Source organism: Cyrtonyx montezumae, unplaced genomic scaffold (assembly GCF_038088225.1).
Source record: "Cyrtonyx montezumae isolate F1298 unplaced genomic scaffold, pur_monq_1.0 scaffold_4, whole genome shotgun sequence".
Lineage (NCBI taxonomy): Eukaryota > Metazoa > Chordata > Aves > Galliformes > Odontophoridae > Cyrtonyx > Cyrtonyx montezumae.
This window is the reverse complement of record NW_027072045.1, coordinates 24,081,002-24,107,381: the sequence shown is the minus strand read 5'-3', so window position 1 is coordinate 24,107,381 and position 26,380 is coordinate 24,081,002. Positions and strand designations below refer to the sequence as shown.

The following is a 26,380-nucleotide window of genomic DNA, read 5'->3' as shown; positions in this document are numbered from 1 at the left end:
CACATGGTATCAACTTGGTCCAAATGCTTTGTAGGCACAACATTGACAGGACCAGCCCACAGCCGTATGTCAATTCAACGAGGAGAATGCTGTTCCATATTACACACTGCCAAGATAACACCAATTCCCTTGACCTACAATACAAAGGGAGGTAGCTCTGGAGGAGACAGCTGGAGAGGAGCTGCACTGGTAGCTGTTGGAAAATCTCACCAAGATGCCATAGAACCTAGAGCTGCTATTAAATACTTCTAATAACAAAAATGAAAAGCTATTTACACATTCTTTCATTAATATAGGCCTACTTCTGACACAAGGGAAGAGACAAAAACAATGTAGTTGGGTTAAGCCATTCTAGCCCCACTTCCATGTTGCCTGCCTCAGCTGACTACCCTGATGTCATCCTTGACTCCATTGACAGTCTGTGAGCCAACATGCACCTACCACATACTGAGTTTGCAACTTGTTATTTCACCTATGTAGATGGTGAAAGGAAAGATGGAAGACAAATTGCCTTCTAGGCTTCAGCTTTTTTCCTCTCATCTGAAATCTAGCCACCAAACACTTTGCAGGAAGAACAGAACAGCTGACAGAGCAACCTTCATGTTGTCACATACCTAGAAATAAGACACACTGGTGAGTCACAGCATTCCTACGGGAACAAAAGAAGTAGATGTAAAGCTTGCCATTTTTCTTCTAAAAGGCTCCGCAGCAGGACTGCTTTTCTGAATCCCTGCGTGCTGTGGAGACAAATTTCTTGGGAGCCTCAGGAGACAGAACTTTTTTTGCTGCCAGTGACCAACAGAACTGAATCTACCCAAAAAGCCACAGTCTCCATTTAGCAGAATTTGCTGTTTATAGGAGGGGAAAAAAATATATATCATTTCAGAAGTGCCTCAGGGGCTGACAGAGGATAACTGCCAAATACAAAAGCTCTGCTCGCAACAGATTGATGACTAGGGATACTCTTTCTATTTGTTTAGTGTTCCATTTTCTCTCTACACACAAACACTTTTCTTGTCAGGTATGCACACAGATACTGTATGATTCATTACCTACAAGAGAAGAATGCAGTGAGGCCGTAAAAAATTTAGAAATAAAAACCCTACAGATTTGGATAAAAATGTACACAATATTTTTCTGATGGCTCTGCTCATTATGAGTCACTCACAGATGTGGAGTTACAGGATGGAAGCCAAGATTAAGTCAAAGACAAAGCCTTATACAGGAAACCAGCTTAAGACTGCTGCAATGCAGGTTACATACTGAGCTACAAGAAACAAGCCTTTCCCATCAGTAATGAGACACCATGACTATCTGGAACCATTATGCTGAAAGAGATTCTACAAATACATGGAGATGGGAACCAAAAAATATTGTTGGGAATTAACAGATCTCTCTTTCTCAAAACCAACCAGCCACACTCTCCAGCTTTGTGGAGTTTAAGGGAATATTTGGAGAGCAAAACAAAAAGATCCTTTCTGTTCAAAATGACCACTTTTCATCTCTAAAAAAAAAAAAATCCTTTCTTCTTCGAGAAAGCACATTATGATCCTTCACTAAAACTATGATCTCCTGTTTCTGCAGTAATAAACAGCTTGTAACACCTCATAAAAAAAACACTACCACAACATGGCAAATCCAAGCATCCAAGTTGCTAGTGTTTCCATGAGTTGATCATTCTCAGTGTCTGCATTTTTCTAGTTTACATTAATCAGAGTTTGAAAAATGGTGTATCACCTCAGACGTAGATCTTCAGCTAATACCATCCACAGATTAGTTATTTGGTACTCAGATGAAGCATTCAGTATCTATTGCACGAAATGTAACTAGCATCATGTAAATAAGTTCCATTAATACATTACAAGTATACAAAATCCCACTCAAAGAACTATAAAATGATGTATTTCAAATACCAATCAAATCCAATTCACTCCTAGAAGAAAAATAGGAAGTAATGCCTAGACAAGGATTACTAAATTAAGTATATTTTGATTTCTAGTTCAGAACAAGATCAAGACACTCCTCTAGTCTAGACTTCATACGTTACACTGCTGCCACTACAACTAAAGCAGGGACCACTTGTTACTGTTACTCTGAGTATCCAGTAAATCACATCCCTCTGTAGCTGTTGCATAAAGAAAATGGAGCCTAAGCTTACATGCAAAAGAACGTAAATCCACTTCAATGCACTCTATAAGAAGCATAACTGCATTATGAACTGGTATAAAGTAGCAAAGGACAAAAGTTTGAGAAAACAAGCCAAGAAGAAAAAAGTCTAAGGTTTTGCAATACTGAAGTGTTTAGGTTTAAATAATCATAGGCATAAGCACTGGGGTAATGCAGTACAGTTATTTAATTAATTGAAAAATGTAGAAAATACAAAATCTCAAGCTTCAACCAAGAAGGTAAAAATAGCACTTGGACACGTAAGTCAATTTAAAGCAATGCATTACACATCTCAGTACACACTGTTCAGCTTAAGAACTCTTTGGTTCCAGTCTGTTTTATTCTTAGATATCACCATAAACCAGATAACATTTGAATAGATTATCTGTTCCATTCAAGAATTAGTTAAATTATGTCTGCTCTGCAAAATACAGAGCACTTAAACATGTAATGGAAGCAGCAGAGTAGTTGTGTATGGAACAAGGAGTGAGACTGATCACCCTGAATAATACACTGATGAGAGAATACAGCACAAGGTAAACTTACCCATACCTCACATCTAGAGCAATGGAGCGGCATAACAAAGTATGCACTGATTTGTCACTCATTTTAACATCTATTTCATAGGCAAGGAATCCAAATTGTACACCAACTCAAACTTGCCATGTATGTTAAGCCCACAAACTGAGGATGATTCACAGCTTCATGGTCCTTTTTCTAAGAAGAAAAGGAAATGAAGTAATTGTTTAGGTAAGATCAAAGCACAACAGAGTTCTAGACCTTCTGGTAAAGGTGAAGAAGTTTTATTTTTACAGCTGCTTTGTTGTCCACATTTTCAACAACTACATGACTTTTTTTTTCCCTATGACCAGTTCCCATATTAAAAAGCACAAGCAAAACATACAGCTGCAGAAAAGTTAGCTTTTACGTATTTGCATATAAATAAATAAAAACACACAAACTTTGAGTGAGGAAAGAACACCACACCGTACAACTAGTTTCTAGAAGCAGTTTATGGTAAGTTAAAATCCTGCAGTGCTTTGCATTGCAGTGGTCAGATTTAGCAGGGAGCTTAGCATCCATAAAGGCTCAAATCACACCGTGGTTGAAGTAATGGACAGTACTACTAAGCCTAATTCATCAACTTGTATTTTAGCGTGGACAACTGTTCAACGGGAGGAGAAGCAAAAGCATTCTGATTTATCAAAATTGAACAAAAAAACCAAGTAAAACAATTGCATTAATTTACCTCCCAACTTAAATTATTCTGTTTCAGAAATCATATGTGCTTGTTCACTGAAGTAATGTTATGCAATGCACATAAACAGCACTGGACTGAGACATAGCATGCACATATTTAAGAAGAAAACTGGTCTAAACCTACAGCAGGAGAAAGTCTTCTAAGGACAATAAGATGCAGCTCTACAACAAAGTCTGCCCTCACACTGGTATATTGACTTTAATTTCTTACCAGCACATTTTTCAAAGCAGATCTCCCAGTAGACGTTCACATAGTAGAAGCAAGATCCTGTCAATTTCAGGTTAACATTAGTTCTACCTTTCCAACAACTATTTCTACAGTCAACTTCTCATCAATGACTACTGAAACTATAACATATTATTCTGTCCACAGAGAGAACTGAAAGGCAAGCAGATAAATCTATAAATCTTATCCTCTTGGGGAAAGCACTCAACCAGCTGTGGACTGGTTCCATTTTACTAAATGCTGCTTCAGATACCTACACAACAGACAGTAACGGTGGAACATAGGAGCAGAACTTCAAGTGATAAGAAGCAAAGTAAGATGTGCCACTGCCATTTCATCAGGAGCTGCTAAGTTGAACACTTGTGTGTCCTAGGTGCTGTAATACCCACAATCTTCAGACAGCCTTGGGACCAAGCAACTCACAAGGATGCTTAAGTATCATGAAATTGGGTTCACTTTATCTGTTACAGAGCCTAACTTAGTCATCTACAAACGCCATATCAAGTAGAATATTCTTTGCATACAAGTGCAAAGGACAGTTGATAAAACTGAGGTCTGATGAGGCACCATTTACATCATTCTGCACTTGCTGCCTCTATCTAGTTCAAGGAACGGCCCTAAAGGGATGCAAAGGACAAGAGGAATAAAAATATAGGACTCCCACACTAACTCAAGTCAGTCTGTTCCAGCCAAAGGAACTGTTGTCTGCACACAAAAAAAAAAGCAACTGAAAGCAAGAGAACCTAAATTGAGCAAGACAGATTTCTTAGAGCTGTTTTCAAACCAAAGAAAGTTATATCATCACTAACAACAGCTTGATATATAACCTCCTGGCACACACAAAAAAAACCTTAAGTCATTTTATTGTTCTGTAAGCTTGGTATGAGATTTACTATTGAGACTTATTTCACAAAGACTCCAAATCTCTTTTTGAACACTCAATACAGACGTACTGTAAGCAGACATCACAGATGATGTACATATGGTAGCATACAGAAGTTTTCTATTTTTAAGGAGTTTTACCTGCTCCATTCACCCTGCACTCTCATATGTTGCCTCCTCTATGATTCAGGCTGATTAAGACAACAAAACCTCAAGTCAAGGATGCAAATCCTGTAAGCATGATCTTAAACCTCTCATCCCACATGTACAGGTTCGAGTAGTCAAAGGGAGTACAGCAGAACAGCAGTAGGTACTCAGCTAGCTTATAGGTAAACATCACCTACAAATGTGTTACAGGATTTGACAACCAGTCTTGAAACTGGTGAATCTTTGATTCCAAGTAGATTCAGCTGAGCGAGGTCCTGAAAAAACAGTCAGGAAGGAGTACTTCTGGCATGATATTGCCTGCAAAAACAGGTAACAAATCCATTACTACAAGCCAATCTGTGCACACCATCGAGGAGACGGTGTACTCAAGCCCTCTGCTAGCTAATTTGTATTTCATGGATACCAAGCTACTTCTGAAACTATTGTTTACAGAAAACAAATTGAAGCCAGAGAAATTCTACAAAAGTATTTATGTGAACCTGTGGATATGGAACAGGAAATGCTTAAGCTAAATTAATGACTCCGGGTAAACAAGAAAGCATTGTGGTTAGACAACTCATTCTGAATTACATAACTCACTTATCTAGTTACCTTAAGCATTTCTGAAATTTAGAGTTCTTCATTTCCATTCCTCAGACTCAAAAACTATCAACTCTAAGCCAAAACAATATCAGAAACTTCATTTCATGCAAAATAGACTAAAAATAAACTTATAAACTTAAAGGCTATAAAGTGACATGTGTGGTTAAGTGAAAAATTAAAACAAAGAATGTGTGATTTCTGCCAAAATCTAGAAAAACAAACGATAAAGAGCATGGAACTAATATTTGGCCTTCTTCTGCCTCCAGTTCCTGTGTGGGAGCTTAAGCTGAAGAAATACCATACTCTTGCAAACACAAACAATATTAAGCAGCAAGATGTTAGTGCAGCTGACAATGTAACGTTGTTTGCAGGAATAATTTTTCCCATTTGTACTCTGTATTATACAGTCAGATCCTTTTAGTAAAGCTTCATGCAAATTTTCTTTTCTTCTGTTTTATATGAAGTATGCACTTTTCTTTTGGTGTTTACACAGTAGTCAAGTAACACACAGAAAATAAGGAAGTTAATCAGAATCTAATCTGTATGAAAAAGTTTTCATATATCATAATGCACGTTTATAAGTGACTTCGATGACATAGTATTAAAACTGACCTTTTAAAGTTTCTGCTGATCACTGCAAGATTCACAAAGACAGTGACAAAATAAGCATCAAATTTGCTGTCTACACAGACATTTAGCATGTGCTAGCATGACAGTTACTAGCATTAAAAGCATCCTCAGACTCTATCAACTTTTTTGTACATCTTTTCAGTGTCAAAAAAACACCTTAGTGAGCCACTTTACCGAGGTAGTATATAGTCTACTTGTCCAAAAACAAACAAACAAAACCCCTCAGCTTGCAAAACTCTGAAGAATAACTGATAAAGTTGACAGCTCATTCAAACCGGGGCAGGTTAAGTGTCAGAGTGGCAAAAACAAAAATCTAACTTGTTAACAGAAAACACAAAATGACACTGCCAGCTATCAACATAATATGTACAAAACATTGTGTAACGCCTCAGGTCACATCTCTTCACACGATGTACCACTCACTAAAGACACCAGTTTTTATAAATATTCTCCATCTGTTCCATGCCTGCATAAAGCATTTGCCAAAAACACTCACTTTCTGACATGGAAAATGCACTCATTTGGAAAGAATGTCAGCGAACCAACAAGAAAAAAAATTCAAGACTAGTTTTAAAACCTTGTCACTTGTCTTCTGTTACCTGCCTATTTGCATCCCTTAAAGGAGTCAATTAACTGAGATAATTTTTTGCTTCACAACTATGAAGTTAACTGCTATCCAAGAACTCATAATGATTAGATGGCTGTGACACAGACAACAGAGGCTGTGACACAGACACTGTAGGAAATCATCCTTTTAACAGGTGCAGAAGTATTGATAAAGTTATTTTAAAATAGGCCAAGAAATAAAGTAGCCTAAAACATCAACTTAAATAACATAAGCCAGGCAAAAGGCAAGGTATCATCCACAAGTCTTGAGAAGAACAGCACAGCCAACAACCACAGTTGTATACTAGGAGAGACTGTTCTTTGAAGTAATTCTAACTAGGAATCATAAGGACCTGTAATAAGACTAAGCGCTCCTTTCTTAGGGAGCCATGTTCACCCCCCAAAAGTACCTAACCATCTTCTATTTCAGTGGTGTAAAACAAATGAGTGTATTCATGATAATTATAGAAATAAAATTTGATTGTGAATAATCATATCTATGGTTGATACATTAGAAAACAAGAACATTATGGAACCCCAGAACACTTGTTTTAAATGGACAAAAGCTGCTGAATTGCAGAGCTTGAAGAAACAGCAAGAAGTAGCTCAAACTCAGCACTGGATTAAGCTTCTGTGAAGGAGATGAGTTTCTCATCAATAAAAAAAAAGTGACTGTTAACAACAGTTGTCAGTAGTACCTTCACCAAAAACCAGAAAACATCAGCATTTTACATTCACCTGAAATAAAGGTAAGGCAAAACTAGAGTGCTGAGATCTGTTGAGGAATAAGAATGCAATGGACTCTTGGTCACCTATGACCCAAGCAGACCTATTTCACACCTCAAAAAAAAAACTCTGTACTGCAGACTGGACAATATTCTTCATTTGCTGGTATTTTGCTCCACTAAATTTTAGTTAGTAGTTAAAAAAAGGTAAACAATAATGCCTTGCTCAGGTTACTGATTATATCTAATCAATAAATATTGAAGAGAAACTGATACATATTTGTGTTCACTAAACCCTGCATTAAGAAAACAGAAGAAAGCAACAAATAAAAAGCAGGAACATCAGAGAAAGCTTATAATTCACCTCATTCACTTTTTCTGATGACTATTTGAAGGCACTGGACATTTTTACACCAAACTGCAATGCATAAAGTTAAGTATCACAGAAGCATCCAGAATTTTAAAGCCCTCTATTACTTCTGTGTCTTATCAAGCCCTTGCAAAAAAGAAAATAACACAAAAAAGCTTCCTTCTAATGTTTTTGCATCTTACAAATAAAAAAATTGTCATCCTGCCTTAAAAATAACCACATGCTTTTCAATATACTGAGCTCTTCCCCTCTCTTCCATCTTCCTTATCCAGACTGACTCAGGCCAGAGAAAGTATTATCAGTAGTATCAGTATTCTTACAGGTTTATAAGAATTTGGCAATGCTTAGAACAATGCTAAATAATCCCACTAAGTCATCCAGAATCAAGAACTAAAAGGCACAAAGGAGCCACCAGCTGAAGAAGTGAAATTTTAGAATGTTCATCTTCACTTGATTTGCCAACCTTACATTCCACCCCCTACCCCCACAGCAGTAGAGATAGAATGCAGAACCTTCTCAGAGAATACCTTCTAGTAAGGCACAGAAAAGCTAAACAAGTGATTACAGCCTTTGCTCAGCTAGCCAAAGCAAGGATACACAAAGTTCTGTGGCAAAACAAACTGTCCACAAAAGATTCCTAACATTCCTTTTCCATTACAATAATTTGGTCTTCAAGATACTCCACAACACAAGCTGTAGCTTTTTGCAGTGCAAACCAACTAACAAAAAAAAAAGTGTGTTCTTCAAGTTAAAATGAATTAACTTTACAACTAAGCAGAAAGGGAAGATTGAACAAAGAATGTTAGGTCTTGCTGCTCCATTTCCTCTGTTGAATGTTTTGTAAAGTTCATGTTTCAGGAGTTTTTAAGCCAAGTAAACAGAAACCTTAGGCTGCAGAAGACTGCATTTGAGGAGAAAAAAAGACCAACTGTAGCTTATGAGTAGAATGTTCTTGCAAATGCATTATACTAAAAACTTTCACTTCCAGACAGGAGGTGTTTGCATAACAAGAACCCCTTGAAGCCTTAAAGCAGCTTTTATATGGTAATCTTGAATCATCCAGACATTGTGGAAGAATGAGTGCAAGGCAAAGAAGAACAGAACAGGTATCCAGCTCCGCTGTCACTGTGTAGATGCAGTGGACATGAGAGAAAACAAGTGTTAAAGTTCAGAAGTGCTACTAAAACAGACATGTCCACTTAGCATAAGGAACATACAACAGTCTAATGACTACTTCAGAAAAACACCAACCACAGCTCTACTCACACACGGCAAGTATTAAGCCAAGTCTTCCAATATTAGCTTCATTTAACTGTGTCTTCCTGCAGTTGCAATTCATCCACAGCAATTTTCCTAGTTTCTCACTTAAGAGAATTCAAGTAATTTTATGTTCCAGTTAATTTTTACAGTTGCAAATAATTCACGCCCACATACAGCAATGAAGAACTAGAACTCAGAATTCTATCTCCTAATACTGAAAACACATTCTACGAATTAAGTTACATTCTAATTACATAGAACGCACAAAAAAATACACACACTTCATCTGGTCACATTCAAAAGACAGCGCTTATCAGCACTTGTAACTCTTGAACACACCAGGTATTACCTGAGTTTTACCATCATCTGCATGCAAAAGCATGCATATGAGGTAGCAGAGGCACTTCTGCTCTTCATGCTGCAGAGCCCCATTAGACAAGTCAAGACAATTCTCCTACTGCCAGCTCTTAGACCTGACTGAGCTGAGTTCTCCAATCCATGAAGAGCCATTTCATCATTTAATTTGTTGTAGTACTTCTATGCCTCTTTTTTTTATAGCAGTGTTACTTGAACTATTTAGCTGTGCTGTTAAGACGTGTTTTTCCCCTGCACAATCCTAAAAAACAAAAATGAATTGCTGCATACAATTAGAAATAATTAAGTTTCATGGAAAGTAATAGATTTTTCTGTAAGGACAGCTAAGGAAGCATATAAATGACTTGCTTTCTACTGACACAGCAGACTTCCCAAAACTGTTTCGACACTGTAACGCTGCAATGATCAGATCGTAAGAGGAGAATTGCTCAGGAGACTCATATTCTCAATTGTGATTTGCAGATAATAAAAATAAAATCAGGAAAAATTAGAAGTAAAGTTTGCATAGTCCACTGCATTCTAGAATTCACAAGCCATTAAAAAAAATGCCAAAAAAGCAACATTTCCTGTTTGCTTTTTCTTATTATTTTTATTTTTGTTGGACGCAGGTTTTCTGTTTTAATTCAACTGGCTCTAATCATAAAATATTTGTCAGCTCTCTAAGTCCCTGCCCTGAAATCATAAGACAGATTGGCCACAGTCTTGGCAAAATCCCATTTGCAGAGACTGAGACAAATCTTCTCTGTAACTTGCTGAAATGTAACCATCACATTTAAAATGTTTCAAAAGGAATTTTGTTTCAGAAAAACTAGATTTGTATCTGCTGCCTAAGCTGCTACAGTGAAACCTTAACAACCTCTAGTGACAGCATCTATCTACCTTAAGCCAATAAGAGATGTTACTCCATAGCAGAGAAAAAAAACTACACTGAAGAAATATCACTAGGTGCTAGCTCAAGCACAGTCCCTCGTGAAGTCATGGTGGATGATCAGTCAGCTGCAAAGCTCCCCTTCATACCAAGTAACTAGGTCCTGCCAGAAAGTCAAGGAACACGCTGCTGTGTTTAAGCAAAACAAGCTGGTAACATAGTTTGGACCTGCGGTCCATCTACCAGAAAGTATGAGAGTTGTTAATTGAAAACCAAAGAAAAATGAAATGAAGATAGAGAACAATTGGCCTAAAAAGACATTGCCCTCTTAAACAACTCTGTACAAGTCTTATGTCCCCCCAAAAAGTGGTACTAGTACGCCTTTCAATTCAGATCTTGAGATGAACTTTGCTATTACAGAGGTTAAGTGCCTCTGCATTTCTGAAGCAGAAGTGAAGAGATAGAGCCTAAAAGCAAACTATAACATTTGGGAATTACAAGAGACCACAAAAAATAATTATTTTATTTTATAATTAGGATTTACTATTGTATCTTAACTTCCGCTGATGCTGAACTCTGTTGCATGATATAAAATTAGGCATCATTAAGAATTCACTCTGATTATTAAAAGACTGTAAGACAACATAAGTAGAGTCAACACTACATACTAAGGACTGAGTATTTCACAGTAAGAAGCTCCATCCAGAAGTTTACCACTGCATTACCAGACAGAATCAATCTACCTTAAAATTAATCAAGCCTACCTTATTTGTAATGACTTTTCAATTTGTGACAGTGATTGGTAAAACAAAATCAGTACTTCACTAGGAGAATACTCAGCTGTACTTCCAACATCAAACCCTAGTTACGTGCCCCTAGCAGCCACCACCAGCACCGTGCTGCTGGGAGGAGGCAAAGCACAGCTGAGCAGGGCTTTCTCTCCCTCTCTTCCCATAGAAGACCAAGCAGAAAGAAGGAGCAAGGGAACGTGAATAGAACTGCAGCTGAAAGCTTTGCTCAGGAGTGACATGTCTGGTGTTGGCACATGCAGGAAGATCTTTGCATTTTCAAGGCTATTCATTTTTTTATTTTTAAACCACCTTGGTCATGTATCCTCTACTTTGCTCCAAGATTTCTCACAAAATCTTTCCTATGCACAAAAACTACTTGGCCCTTACACTCCTCTGTCTCAGCCACAGGAGCAGTCACGCAGTTCCTCCCCCTGGCTATGCACCTCTCCCATGCCTGCCCAGTCCTGCAGCATGCTCCTGCAAGCCACATCTGCACAGGGGCACAAGTATCACTTCAACTTTGGAAATGTATGCAGCAGAGACACACCAAAAGCAGAAGCTGACAACACTGACCTTGCAGCATGAACTGAAGCTGAACTCTTAACTCCCTGCTGGCTCCTCCAGCCAAGCAGGACACAGCCCCAGTGCCAGCTCTGCAGCAGTAATGAAGAGTACCCCAGTAATAGGACCCTTGTCAGCATGCAATTGGTATTCCATAAGCAAAGAAATAGCTTGCTTATTTTTAGTTTTAGCTGGAATATTCTCAACTCAGAACACAGTCATGAAGTTCGGCTTCATATGTAAAAAACAGGTAATACATTTTCAATTAAATACATTGACCAAAAAATGCTTTAAATTAACTTCCAACATTCTGTAATCCAAGCTCTGCCTTTCAGATGACAACCAACTTAATCCTACCGGGTGCTCAATATAGTTCTTCCTTAAACTCAAGGCTCCCAAACCTGTAACAGAATATCAAGTTCTGTAAACAAACAAACTAAACTTCAACACAATCCAACCCCACTTTTTCATGGCTTAAACAATTCCTCAAGTTTCAAGAGTGACTTTTATTTCTGCCAAATCTCTGAATAAAAAAAAACCTAAAGATGTCACTGAAGGCCATTTAAAATAGAGAACCTGACTGTTACTAAGCAACCCAGAAAACATCCTTACATGTTCAATTGTTTAGAGTACTGAAACAATCTCACACATATGGGGAATCCATGGATTCTGGACTCCAGGGATGGAATGTCTTCCTCATCGAGACAGAAAAGACATTTCTGCAGAAATATGTTTGTATTTCAGAAAGGAATTGCTTTTAAAGTACTAAGATTTGATCAAATTTATTCACTGTTTCTGCACATGGAATAGATCAAAACCAGACTTTCTTATCCACTATTTGACACATACTCCAGGAGTAAGTTTACTAAAGGAAAACCAGCATTTTTATTTGTTCTACTATAAAAGTACTGAGATCCCTTTCTACCATATAAAACAATATTTAAACATTGTACTCTGTAACCAGATTTCTAAAACAACACTATTTTAACTGCTCTAACTGCATATAAACAAGGGGACATCGATGTAATTTAATACAGCACCATTTCACGGCACTTCTCACTCATGCACCACACATCCAGAAGAAGTGAGCCCCATCTTTTGTCCAGGCCCTAGAGCAGCAGATGCATCAAGCTCAGGTTAGAACACACTGATTGTATCATTAAGTGATTAAGCTTGCACTCATGACTATGTTTGTAGTACAGGAACCACCTTACAACATGGCCTTTGATTTAATTATACAGCAAACAGCTCACAGAATCATGGTTTGTATTCCCACAGGCAATGCAATTATTCCCTGTGGCCTTCATAGCACGACATCTTCAAAAGAAGCATCTGCTAAAGCTTTCTGTAACGTAAAAATGCTTCCATGCACCACTTAATTGACCTAATATTTCTTTTGGAATTAAAGACTTCATTTTTTACATTTCTCAAGATGCTTAGTCTTAAGTTACCAGCCTCGTATATTCAGCTGCCATAAATTTATCACAGACGTGCTCTGAACAGCACAGAGCCAATACAAATAGATAAAAATCAAAGCTCTCCATTCAGACAGTTATTGGCAGTAGGGAAAAGGCAGACTTAAAGGTCAGCTTAAACCACTACTCCAGAATGGCAACGCAGATTCCTAAAGCAGACCTTGCTCATAATGGACAAAGTGCCATCACTCATAAGTAGAATACATATTTACTACAACTTAAAAACATGGTGACAACATATTTAAACTTTGGAATAGCTGTTAAACCCACCACAAAATATCAGAATATCACCAAAAATTCTAACAGTAAAACTTCACATAGCAAGATACTAATAAGACAGCGGGATGATAGAACAGAAGGTTTGTATGAGCATGTGCATATTAGACTTAAAAACAAGTCTTAAGTACCCACAATGCTGTTTGGAAGGGCTGAAATGATAGAGCTGGGGTTTGGGTTTTTTTGTTTTTTTTCCTTCCTTTGAAATAAATCGTTAGCATCACCAATTTCTAACTCCAATCTCCTATTAACATGGACTCTTTCAGGCCAGATGTACTTGGCCTGCTGCTCATTTCCAGACGTGCTATACTATAAACTGTTTAGCTGAACTTTATTATTAAAATGTTGCAAGTTTCCCTCACGAGGAAGTACAGCATAATTCCTTTCCAGGTCTGAAGTTTACCAAATGAAACCTATGATCTGACCTCCTCCACAAGTAGCAGGAGGACCTATTAGTTTTCTCTGCTAGTCATCTCGTTGCCAGTAAGGTGAGTGAATAGATGGATACCTTACATCAAATCACTGTGAAATGCTAACACTGACTTTTTAATACCCATTCTTACATTACTGACTTATTCACTTAAAAGACCTTGAATGAGTATGTTTAATTTTTCTGCCCTTGGAAAGCTTTTTCACTTAGGGCTTTTGCTTCCAGATGCTCCATAGCATTCCAGTATCTACAGCAAAACATCTTGTGGCATTCATTCTTACAAATAGAAGTTACCTTCAAAAGCTAGAAAACTTCAGAGAAGGACTGGAAGGCCTAATTCAATGACAATCCCATAGCTTCCTAAATAAAAAGTTAAGCTGGAGGGAGCAGACAACACCAAACAAAACCAAAGAGACTCTTTGCACCAATAGGGAAAAACATACTTGTAGAAGCTACAGTCTTAAAAATAAATTCCTGAGTATGTATACACTGCAAGCCTTGTAGGAAGACTATAAGCAGAAATACAACTGCTTATTTTTTCCTCGAAAACTGTTCCTACAGACTTTACTCATATCACTTTGCTTTAGTGGAAAATTGAAAGTAGACTCTGCAAAGCCTGCCGGGCCTGGCCCAGACACGAGTTTAGCAAATGGAAAATGGAAAGCTCGGGCTTCACTTGCGTCTACACAAGTTCCTAACAGGCAAAAAGCCAGAAAAAGGATGGGAGTTGCTGTTTTCTCAAATTAGTATTTGAAAAAACAGCTTCTCCATACGTGTTTACTGGGTTTTCTGAAGAAGCAGCATTTCTCACAGGGTGTAGAGCAGCCCCTGCACAACAGGTGAGCACTGGAATTGCACAGGGCAGGAGCCTGGAGCTGCACCACAGCTGGGAAAGGAGCAAGGCCCAAATGAACCTGAGCAGCAATTGAACTGAGCTCTCAAGGCAGATCAGCACTCATACTGCTTTCAGTCCAACAGGTTGTATTTGTACCTCTCTAGAGATGCAGCAACACCTTGCAGCACCGAACTACACACACCACCAGGCACGTGCTCAGGAAGATCTCCAGCTGATCAGAGTGCCTGTGTCCTGGCACACAGCCTCCTCCAGTGACCGCAGGATGCTCCCATGCTGCTCAGCCTCTAACAGAGGTCTGATTTTAACCCATTTCTAGGCAATACCTGCCTGAGCAACTGCGAAAAATAATAACTCAAGGAATAGCTTTACTTCACAGAACTTTTAGAACTGCTGACCACAAGACATCGAACGAAAGCAGTGGTTCTATCTGTCCACTGGCTATCTGGGAGGAAATCAGGCCTTAACTTATAAAACGGTATCTGAAGAACAGCAGTAGCCGTGCTAAATAGATGAATAAATAAACTGAGCAAGAATACAAAATAATGTATTAGCAATTTTATACTTATTCAGGAGAACCACAGCTTTAAAATGCGAAGGCAGCCTATATAACTTGTATATAGGCAGCCTATATAACCAGTTCTATCACTATTTGAAGTTCCATTAAAATAACACTCTAAAGCATTAATAATTGGACTTAATTTTAAGGTAAACATCCAAACACTACCAGGACTTGGACAGGTGCAGACCAGATTTTTACTACAAGTTGCTTCTCACTCCTGAGGAAGGCAAATCCACCACAATAATCAGTCACTTTCATCAATCCTGGCATACAGTTTCTGCTCCAAAGGGCTATTTTTTTTTCCACTGATAAGCTTATCTCTAGGTAAATGCTTGATCAGTTAACTAACCTCTTCTCATAAGTGAGCACTACAAAACTGACGAGTGAAGATTTCTATGGATTTTTTTCTAGAACAGATTCAATTTTATCAGGTTGAATTGTATATCAACACGCAATAACTTCTTGGAGAAAAACATCAGGTAGATCTTATTTTTGATCACAAGTCTTGCAACCTTGAGTTCTTCTGCAAAGGTATATTTGTTTGCACACTTTTATGCTTTTTTTTAAACCTCCAGACTATTGTACAGCATTCCAATGCTATGACTCCCTATCTACATCCCTCATCTGCAATGAGCCAATGAAGCACAACCTTTATGCACCACCCCGCTGATTTAAAGCATCCCATGCATTTCTACCTGCAAAATGCAAGTCCTACAGATATTTATGCAAATAAGTTCTTTCCCGTTTTTATAGCGTGAAACAACTCAAACCCAAAAATAAAGTGCAGTGATGAAACATTTTCAATTATCTTCCACAAAACAGCATCAGCTATAGCTATTTGCTTTGGGCCACACTCATTCTTGAAGCTGTTGTAAATATGACTGGAACCGCCAAGAGAGGTTGTCTCCTTCAAGTTTCCAACTATCTTTAAAATAAAGTAAATGAAAGATCATTTTCATAGAAAAAAGAAGGTACAAGAAGTAACTTAGCCTCATACCCTGTTAGTAGTAGCTGATTTGCTAAAGTCTGTTTTCTTTACACCCCAATACACACAATGAACAAGATCTCCCTCATGTCTTCTCCAACTTAAAGCTGGGTAGTCCCAGGTGCTTCAGCCTCTCCTCCCATACCATAGGCTCCAGTCCCTCGTCTCTTTGTGACCCTTGGCTAAGCTCATTCTACTACATCCACATCACCAGTTGGGAGTCCAGGTCCAGACAGCACACACACCTTCCCCGAAAGAGGAACAGGGGCTTCCCCCACAGCCATTCAGCAGGCACAGTGTGGGTGGCTGCCCTTCCAATGCTGCATGCCCTGCTTCCCATTGTACCAGAGCTACAAAGCCAAGATGGTGCCTGGGACCAAACACTATGGATACATGCATCGTATGCAACCAAACTGTCAGGTTTCCAGCAGAAAATCAAGTGTAGTAACGCTACTAGACAAAGGATTTATCCATTCAGGTATCTAGCATTCCTATTTCACACTCATTTCAAGCCCCCTAGCCGCTTTCCCCACACACTGAGTTCTTCAATTCCCGAAACTACAGTGTCATGTATAATCACAGAGGAAATTTGCTGAACACCCTAGTTCCTCAGACTTCTATTAGTCAAGGAAGGGAAAGGATGGTGGAAGGGGTGCAGCAATTTTCTGTGAGAACTGCAGTTATCCCAGCAGCTCTGCAGAGTGAACTGGCAGACGGCTGCTAGCACTCACCAACCAAAGCCTTCACTCCTTGAAGATTTTGCTTTGCTCATGTCTGTTACGAGACAGATCCTATCTGTGACTGACATTACAAACACACCCCCTCAAACTTAGAGTTCAAATACGCATTTTTCTTACCTCAGTCTTTTGAGATAACATTTCCTCAATATATCAACAGAACTTGAACAGGAAACTTAAGAAATAATATTCCTATTCCAGTAAGGAAGATATCATTACAGAAGTCTTGACATAAATCAGCTGTTAAAGTCACTGAAACATGAAGAATTACATTAGCCCATACAAGGCAGTCTTCCTGATCTGAACTAGATACACGAAAGTATAGCCATAAAGATATCAAACAAAACCCTACTGTTGCTTAACTCAAAATCATTATGAAAACTACCACTGATTAACAGGCAGAATCTTCAGGAAGAAATCCTTAAATCAAGTACTCACTCCTTGAACTACAAAAGTTATATGTGATTCATGAGCTATCCGAAGACCAACTAATGCACAGTAAGTTTTTTACATTTGAAGTACAGGAAAACCACTGAGCCTTCACAGTATGGGACAGCAGTGTAAAAAAATCATTTATAAAAACACTATTAGTTATTCAACTTAACATTGAATATAAATGAAAACTAACAATTATAATTGTTTGACAGGCATTAAGCCAAAAGCCTGCAATAAGTACTCAAAATAGGACATATTTTCCAATGGAGGTAAAGATTACAATATAACCAACAGGAATGTGCAAGCCAGCAATACTTAACTCAGCAGCTCATGCCAAACCATGATAGTCCGTTGTACTACTTAAACACTGAAACTTGAGAAAGTGGTATTATTACAATTGTTAACAATGGAATGTAAGAACATTTTTAAACTACAAGTCACACAAATTCATTTCATGTATTTATTTTTTGTAGAAATAGACTACTCAGCACTTCGGGGATTTGAAAGCCTGACCAAGAAATGGAACTGTTTTTCTCCTGCTACATGTAAGTTAAACACCAAATGTAAATGCTATTAGAAAGGTTCCCATTACCCCACAACTATGTTCCCTGTCCAGGCTATGCTAATGCATTGCAAGGTACAAAAAATAGAAAAACATGAACAGAAATCTCATACTTCAGTAAAGAAAAAAATCATTTTCTTTTTCTAGGAAAAAGAAGCATTCACAGGCTATGAGTTTGAGGAGTTATTTCAGTAAGAACCTGGACAAAGAAAAGATGTACTTCATCCTTCTTACAGCTCCAGTAGAGACCCTTTAAGCAGGAATACAAATCAATAACATTATGTATCTATAAATTCAACTGCAAGCAAAGTATGCCAACTATTCAAATGAACACTGTACATTAAGTGTTACTGTTTAGATTTCTGCCACCATCATGCAAGAATCTAGAAGGGAAGGATTCAAATATCAGTACCAGTATACTTTACGCACAGGTCATCATCCCCACACAGAAACCAGTCAGGACGACCCTATTTAAATTAAGATTGAAGACTGCCTACTAAACCAACTTGCTCAAAGTCTGTCAATTCACATGCTCAGGGCACAGCTCCTTATAAAACTATTGTTTGCAGCAACATCTCCAGCTTTCCTGGAACATCTCCAACTCCCTCCACACATTCAAGTGGCTTTCTTCCCCACACCACATAAGCTCGGCCAGTCAGACATCAATTTATCATTCTCCAAAGCTGATACCAACTAGCCTAAGTATTACAAACACACTTGACAATTACACGTTAAGTTGAAAAAACATACTTGCTGAAGCGCAGCAAGTTCCATCTGATAGATCAGCAAACACAAAATAAATCGGTTATCACCCAGGCACCAGAGCTAGGCGTTGTCTAAGTGCAGTCTTAGCACCAGGCAATGGCCTCAAGGGTGAGCTTTGGGCAAAGGAATTTACAGTTGATTGTCAATAGACTTACAGGGAATATAGGCACAGCTCACCTAGACTAAATGAACAAAAAAAATTATGTGTTTCTGTCACATGTATCAAAGAGAAGCCTCATCACTCTATGGGGGTTGGACTAGATGATCTCTAGAGGTCCTTTCCAACCCCTACAACTCTGCAATTCTGTGACTTGTTTGGGTCAAAAATAACCAGCTGAGCATTTTTCCAACTCCAAATCACAGGCAAGGAACAGCAAATCTGCAGGAGAAAGATCAATCTACCTTATGTACACGAAGATTGACACAATTCCTACAGATGCAGACTTTCTTCAGTTAACACAAAAGAACTGAGAGTCAGATCTAGAGAGCTGGATGAGAGATCTATGAGCCCAGGATGAGACTCCCACTTGATATCAACCTTCTCTGGAGCACATTCCCAACAACAGAAAGGTGCTTCAATAACTGAGAAAACCAACAAATTATCTCATGGAAAAAAAAAAACACAAAGTTCCAGATAACAAATTTGAAGTTACCTAAATGTGTCCCCAAAATGAAAGATGCATTTTAAAAAGCAAATTCTGACAGGCAACAGACTGTCACTGACATATTCTCTTCTCTGTTGCTGTATTCTTCTTTCGGTAAGGAAAGATACATAATATGGCATCTGCATCACTGTTGCAGTTAAGCTCCTCTTAAAACAAGAAATGTGGTTTTGTGGTGTTGCTTGTTTTTCCTTTTCTTGGCTGAAATTTTGCTGGATAAGAGTGCATTGTAAAATCCAAGTACTCAAGCATGTGCTCTAGATACATCCCATCAAAAGTCTATGTCTGCTAAAGAATGACATAGAAGAAAGGATTGTTTAAAATAAAACTGGCATAGTACTTCACAGCTAAGTCACAATGCAATAGATGCAATAGAAAGGTATTAGAGTGTTTTACCTTCTTTATTTGTTAAGAGTGCATGGGTAACTTCTGCATCTTCCAACGGCCATGCATTTCTTAAACTGTACCTTCTCAGACAGCTTTTTCAAGTTTATCAGTTTTCATTTTTGTAATCACACAGCTGCTATGGGAGCAGGCACCCAAAGTGAATTACTCCACACCATCAAATCACCTGTTTCCCAGTACATAGCAGCTATGATTAACAGGAATAATATGAAATACCATCTGATGAGCTGTTGCTGACGAAATAAGGAAGCTACAGCTGATCTGCTTTACTCATTTCTTGGAAAAAAAAATTACCTAGTCTAGGAGATCTCTGCACCAACAAACTGATAAGAGATGTACCGTAAGGAAACATATATCCCACAGTAAGGACAAAGATTAACGGAACATGACTCCACTCATCTTTAAGTAATAAAACAGTAATATAAGATGGCTTGACATGAAAAAATTCTTACATCCAAAATGTTCGCCACAGCTGTCACATTTGCTGATACTAGCAAAATTATTTGAGACTCTCCCTCTACTTTTCATTTAAATATTTAACTTAAGGCTAATAAGAATCCACCTTCAAAACACCAAAAACACTGGAACAACCACCGAAAAGTGAAGAAAAGAAGAACAAGCAGCACCCCCCACATCTGTCAGTGCTTTCTGCTGCCTCAGTTCAGGTTTGGTTTCTACTTCAGAAGGAATTGGTAGCCAACAAGCCACAACGACAGCTTTTTGGAAGAGAGTTGCCTTGTATGTCTTGCCACACCACTTCCTCTCTCTACGGATTCTGCAGCCGATATCAAGGTACCCAGGACCCCTATCCCATAAGTGAACCACACAACACATCTGCAGTGCCAGGTGAATCTCACTGAAGTCCTTGCCCCTTGAGAAACTACGAACAATATAGCAGTTACAGAAAAGATGCAAGATAACCCTGGAAGAAATGAGGATTTAGTAATGCAACACAAAAAAAATGCAGCAGAAGTACCAGGTCTAACACTCAGCTTCTTCAACTTTTTTCTACTACTGATTGCTTCTTATATTTCTTTGTTAGTAAACAGCAGATGTTGACTATTAAAAAAAACAGAAAGGGTTCCCTGAGCAAGAAAGAGAACATTTCAACATTTCCTGGTAGGTTTCTTCACTGAATGCTGTTTACAATTTGGCTTTAATGACAGCTCAACTAAAGGCGTTGTATTTTCACATTCATGCAACCTAAGAAAGCCACTGAGAACACTTCAACAAGCCATAAGTCTTGTTGAACTCAAGAAGAGACATAACCTATCTAATATGACCAAGAAGCTATACTTATGCGAGCTCAGATTAAAAAGTTGGGTAAATCTTGGGAGTCAGAATCTAATGACCACTTCTCAAAGGGAAGATGAGAGAGATGATTCCCTTCCACAATGTCATTTCTGCACATTTTAAAAACTTCCAGTGGAGAATGCTGGTATTAGAAACAATAGGAACCATGACCTCATGAGTCATGTTCTCAGAGTCAGAAATTCACTGTAAGAGAGACTAGTGAATTTCTGAACATAACAGTTCTACATCATTTATTTCCTCCCAGGGGTGAGGGAAAGTTTACACTTACAGAAGACAGCCACACCCATCCACCAAAATCAATTTTGTTTTGCAACCAGCAACAAAACTGACTTGAAACTTCTGGGTACCATCTACGGCTCTGTTTTTCCAATGCTCTGTGTGACACCCTGGTAAACTTGCTGAAGTTCCTGATGTATTCTCCTACAAAATAGATCAAATTAGACCTACCTCGCAGGGAAGTCAAGACACAAGATAAGAACTTGTTCAAAAGCACTGACATTTAATAAACAGTTGGTTGTTTCCTGATCGTTTTCCACTTGCCACTGCTACATTTCCTAGTACATGTGTTTTTAGTATAACCAATAAGACAGAAAGTTTAGGCTTTCACAATAAACAAAGATTACCTGATACTGAGTTCTACATGTGCTTTTCTTCACCAAAAGAAAGTTAATAAGCAGCAGCAAAACCTCTCCAAACTACTATATGAATCACATACCTACTAGAATGGCTGTAAAGCAACATGGAAACACACAGCATTCTGTCTGTGCTACCTATCAGACCTCCTAACTCTTACGAGGATAAGACTTGAAAGGATAAGAAGAAACTGAAAACAGGAGAGCAAGCAAGCAGCTCCCCACACTTCTTATTATCATAGAACATCCCAAGTTGGAATGCAACCATAAGCATCACAGAGTCCAGCTTCTTTTACACTGGCTACTACTGGATAACAAACCATATGGGACTGGGATTCTCCTCAGGATCTTTGCTTACCCTCACGTGCTCACTACCAGGCAGTAGAAAGAGAGACTGTGTGGGATGAGATAATGGAAATTTATTTCATTAGCACAGGAAAAGGTTAAGGCAGCTGTCAATCTTCTCACAGCACTGAGTGCCTTATGAAAAGCCAGGGAAAAGTTACCAACACTTCCTTTCCTGTACCCATTTATTTTAGTTCTACAGCACTCCTATGGGCACATCTTCAGACGCAGTTGTTTCTGCTTATGATACTCATTCCTCAGAATTCCTTACTCTTCACCACATGACATAAACAGATTTTTCTACTGGCACTGAAGTATTAACTGATTAAAGATTAACCCACCCCCAGGAGACAGAATCTCATTTTAAAAAATTCCAATCATTGCAGTCACCGAGTCAGAGCACAGCTCTGCAGCAGCAGCCAATTCACCCACGCTTCTCTGCCAGCTCTCACCTAAGGCAGGTGCTGGGACAGGACAGCCAGCTACCTTCCCGCTGACTGCAGTTCTCAGCACGCGATATCCACGTCACACACCTCATCAACAACTACAACACATAGTTTAGGCTTTTATTTGGAAAATTTACCTAACCAGATTAAGGTGCGAGCGTAACGCTGTTTATAAAACAACAGCCTCAAAGTGAAGAGTACACTTCTCCAAGGCACCCTGACTCTCCTGGGTCGCTCCCAACGCATCCTGCTGCCTCAGGGCAGCACGAGCCCTGAACTCACCTCTGCACTCAGGGCTCTGGGGTCAGCAGCAGGAACACCCCATCATCAACTGCTCGCTGGGCGCCAACCTCAGCGGCTTTAAACCCATCCATCCGCCTTTTGGAAACAGAGCCACACTCGCGATACCGTTAGCTCAAAGCCATCCACGCAGATCCCAAGTTTCCAAAGCCCCGCAGACGGCACTCCGGGCTCCGCTCCCCCGGCGCTCGTCCCCGGGCCGGGCCGTGCGGATGCTGCCGCTCCTTCCCGCTACGCCGCGGCCTTCGGACTGTTCCTAGAAAGCGCCGAGCCCAAAGCACGCTTCCAGGGTCGACGTTCGGTCGGAAGCGGCTTCCGAGAGCCGGGTACGGGACACGGCGCATCGCAGCGCCCGGGAGCGGCTCTGCCCGCGACGCCAGGGCCGGACCGGCGCGGCCCCGCGCCCCCCCGGCGCCTCTCCCCGCCCTCACCTTGGAGCATGGCCTCCAGTTTCTTCCTGTCCACCCGGAATCGCTCCTCGCCCCACTCGGGGCTGTGCAGGGACCGCGGCGGGCCGGCCGAGTCCTCCTCGGAGCCGGGCACGGGAGAGTCGGTGCTGCGCTCGCTGTTGGAGCCCGGGTCGGAGAGCGGCTGCTGCAGGTACCCGCTCAGCGGGTCGCACTGAGCCGCCATGGCGCTGCCGGGCGGTCCCCGCCGCCGCTCCGAGTCCCACTCGGCCGCCTCCCCGCGGGACGCTATCTGCCCCCACAGCCGCCCCCCCGCCTCATCCCAGCCGCCGCCTGCCAGAGTCCCGGCGCCGCCGCCCGCCTCTGCCTCCGGCTCCCCGCCGAGTGCGCGCGGCCCCGGGCCGGCGTCCGCGGCTCGGCGGCGCCCCCAGCCCGCCCGCAACCCGCACAGCATCTCCGCCTCCATTGGGCCGCCGCTGGGCCACCGGGGAGGGGCCGGGGATATCCCGGGAGGAGGGGGCGGCGGGAGCGAAGGGGGAGGGAAGAGGCCGCCCCCAGCGGCCGAGGGGGCGGGCGGCCGTCAGGGAGGGGCGCGGCTCGAGCCGCGGTCCCGGTCCGAGCCTGCGGGGCACCGGGAGCGCCGCCGCCCCGCCCGCCCCCGAGGCCGCCCCCGCTGGGGCAGGGCCCGCTGGGGGGTGAGCAGCCCCCGGGACAGCCCGCGCCCCTCAGCCGCCCGCCGCCACGGTCTGAAGCCCCGGCCGAGATGCTGGAGGGCGTTGGGGTCTTAATTCTGGAAAAAAAGTGCTGAATAATCCCACCCACCCCCCCCAAAAAAAATAATATCAACCCACGATTCCCCTCGATGTGGTCGAATGCGCAGCAAAAACACAACGTTGTTTTGTTCGAAACAACGTTTGTCTGTCAGCGTGTGGAGGCAGCATCTGTCCTGTGCGGCTGACAGACCTCCGCACTGCAAAAACTTCCACCCTCGTGCTTTTCTGGTGCTGAAGCTTGGAAAGACACACTGCTTCGCGATAGGGTATGTTACAGAGCCCTGAGCTCAGAGGTATAACCACATTAATTTACGCACGGTGGTCCTGGGGTAGCCTACCACCGGAATTCATTCTGAGTTAAGGTTTTACTACAGCGTAGTTTGAATCGCTTTACAGTCGGCCTACACCCAAAACCATGTACTGGTGTATAACTGGGCTGTCTGCAGACAGTGGGGCACTGGCTGTAGGGCCAGATAGGTCTGGGTGATCTCAAAAGTCTCTTACAAGCTGAATGATTTTGTGATTCTGTGATATGGTTTCTGGTGGCCAACGTGTGCTGCTGCTCACAGGCCAGAAAGCAGCTCAGAGCTAACACCAGGTTGGCAGGCTGTGTTAGAAGTCATTGGGAGCTGGGCTGATGCTCAGGTAGATGGAGCTTGTTGCAAGATGCAGTTACCTGTACAAAGATTGACATTTTGGCTCACTGCGTCATTAACAGTTTCCCACATTGTGCTGCGAGTGTGATTTCCACACCTCCTGGTTGCACTTCAACCAACCTATAGGTGCACACCAGGAGGCACTCACACTGAAGCTCCCTGTGCTCAGCCACAGCAGTTACTCCTCTTGGTGCTCTCAGCCTCCATGGATCCCAGCCAGGGACCTGCAGGCAACGTGCTGCTCACAGCATCCCCTGGTACTTCTCATGGTGATAAGAAATAGAGCAGCTGGATCCAGCAGCAACATAACACGTGAATATAGATCTTAAAACTGAGTGATCTCCATTTCTCTTCATTCTCTCTTGTAGTGCTATGGCTGGGCAAGCTGAGGGAAGGCTGAAAGCAGACTGCTGCTTTTCTTCCCAGTTCACAGATTTGCACATCAAAATCCTATTTTTATTGCAGATGAAAGTGAAGATGGTCTGCATCAAACCAACTGGAAGTCCGTAGAAAACCGCTGCTTCCCCCCCCCATTGGCGCCAGCTGGACTTGTCTGTCTTCTGGGTGCCAGGACCTGTGAGTTACACAATCCAAATGTTCCCAAGTTATGAGTGTCGACAGGGCCAATTACAACCCACAGCTGCTACAGGTGCTTAGCACCTCTGAGCAGAACAATTACTTGGGTATTTTCCACTCATAAAGCGGTGAGATTTACAGTCAGGGATTCTCAGCGTGGGAGGTCCCTTTCTTTGCATTTTATCAGTTTCTGCAGCACAGCCACAGAATCCTTTCTCATAAATTAGCTATGGTCAAACTCAGCAGTGTTTTTTCAGCAGCCATGTAAACAATATAATAAATCAAAGATCTCTTTAAAAATAATGATGTACACGGTTTAGATTTCATTAATTGGAAATAACCCTTCCATGGTGTGGTTTTAGACCAAAAATGAAAAGTAAACCTATCAAAACCTATGTAGTAAAAAAAAAAAAGGCAGCATTAGTAATGTAAGTTTTTTATCAGTAGTTTGTATTTGAGTATCATTCGTGCTGCAAAAGTGTCATTTTATTTCTCTAGTATATTGCAGTGGAAGAATAAAATGTTACAGAAGAGTAGAAAACCATATTTTAATGGCTAAAACAATATCCAATGTGGATACAATTGGGGAAAAATAGGAGGAAGCTGGCAGATGAAAGGTCGAATGGCTAGAAAGAACGTTAGCTGAAGTTGACTTTGGCATGTATAACTTACATTGGGCATTTTTCTGTGGCCAGTAGCTTGATCAAAGAGAAGAATAAAAGGACCTTTCTCATTTGGCATAGCATGCTTGCTTTGGTACGTTCTCTGCCTCTTTTTTCACGCTGGTCACTTTTCCTCACCTCACACGCATGCAATTTCTGCAAATCTCTGAAAAAGCCTAACTGAATAGAACAGTGGTTTTACTCACACTCTGACAGTAAGTCTGTCATATAATATCCATCAGGGTGGAGTAGCTTCTATGAATTTAAAGGAGTTTGGTGAGTCCAGTTGTATTCACTAGTAAACCACTTCACTTTGGGACAGCATAGGGCCTCTACATTTAGAGCTGTATAGGCTCTCTCCTATGGCAAAGGAAGAGAAGTGGCAGTCACCGAGAGAGGAGCGCCAGTCAAAGCTATGGGTCTGCCTTAGGTCTGCTGCCAAAACATGAAGCTGGTGGCTGGGTATCTCTGTGCTCCACAAGCCACGATGCAGAGGTTGTCTACAAACGGAGGAGTGACACAATGTCACTTATAAATACAGCACAGTGTGCCAGATTTTATGATCTTGAATTTATTTTGTGTATTAATTTATTTAATGTATTAGTAGCAATTGCCATTATTTGTATTTTTCCAAGCTGGGAGCCATGAACAA

At 40.8% G+C, this 26,380-nt stretch overlaps 1 protein-coding gene across 2 annotated transcripts in view; it reads right to left on the bottom strand.

The window, feature by feature from the left end:
* The window catches only part of BICC1 (BicC family RNA binding protein 1), a 93,803-nt gene extending 70,463 nt beyond the window's left edge, over nucleotides 1-23,340 (bottom strand). Inside the window, exon 1 of one of the 2 annotated variants that reach the window (XM_065746780.1) lies at nucleotides 23,086-23,340. In XM_065746780.1, coding sequence (XP_065602852.1) covers nucleotides 23,086-23,287 — 202 coding nt within the window. In that variant the 5' untranslated portion in view covers nucleotides 23,288-23,340. Of the gene's footprint in view, nucleotides 1-22,636; nucleotides 22,770-23,085 lie in introns of those variants that run through there. The other variant, XM_065746781.1, reaches the window with a different exon arrangement.
* Between the last annotated feature and the right edge of the window lie 3,040 nt (nucleotides 23,341-26,380).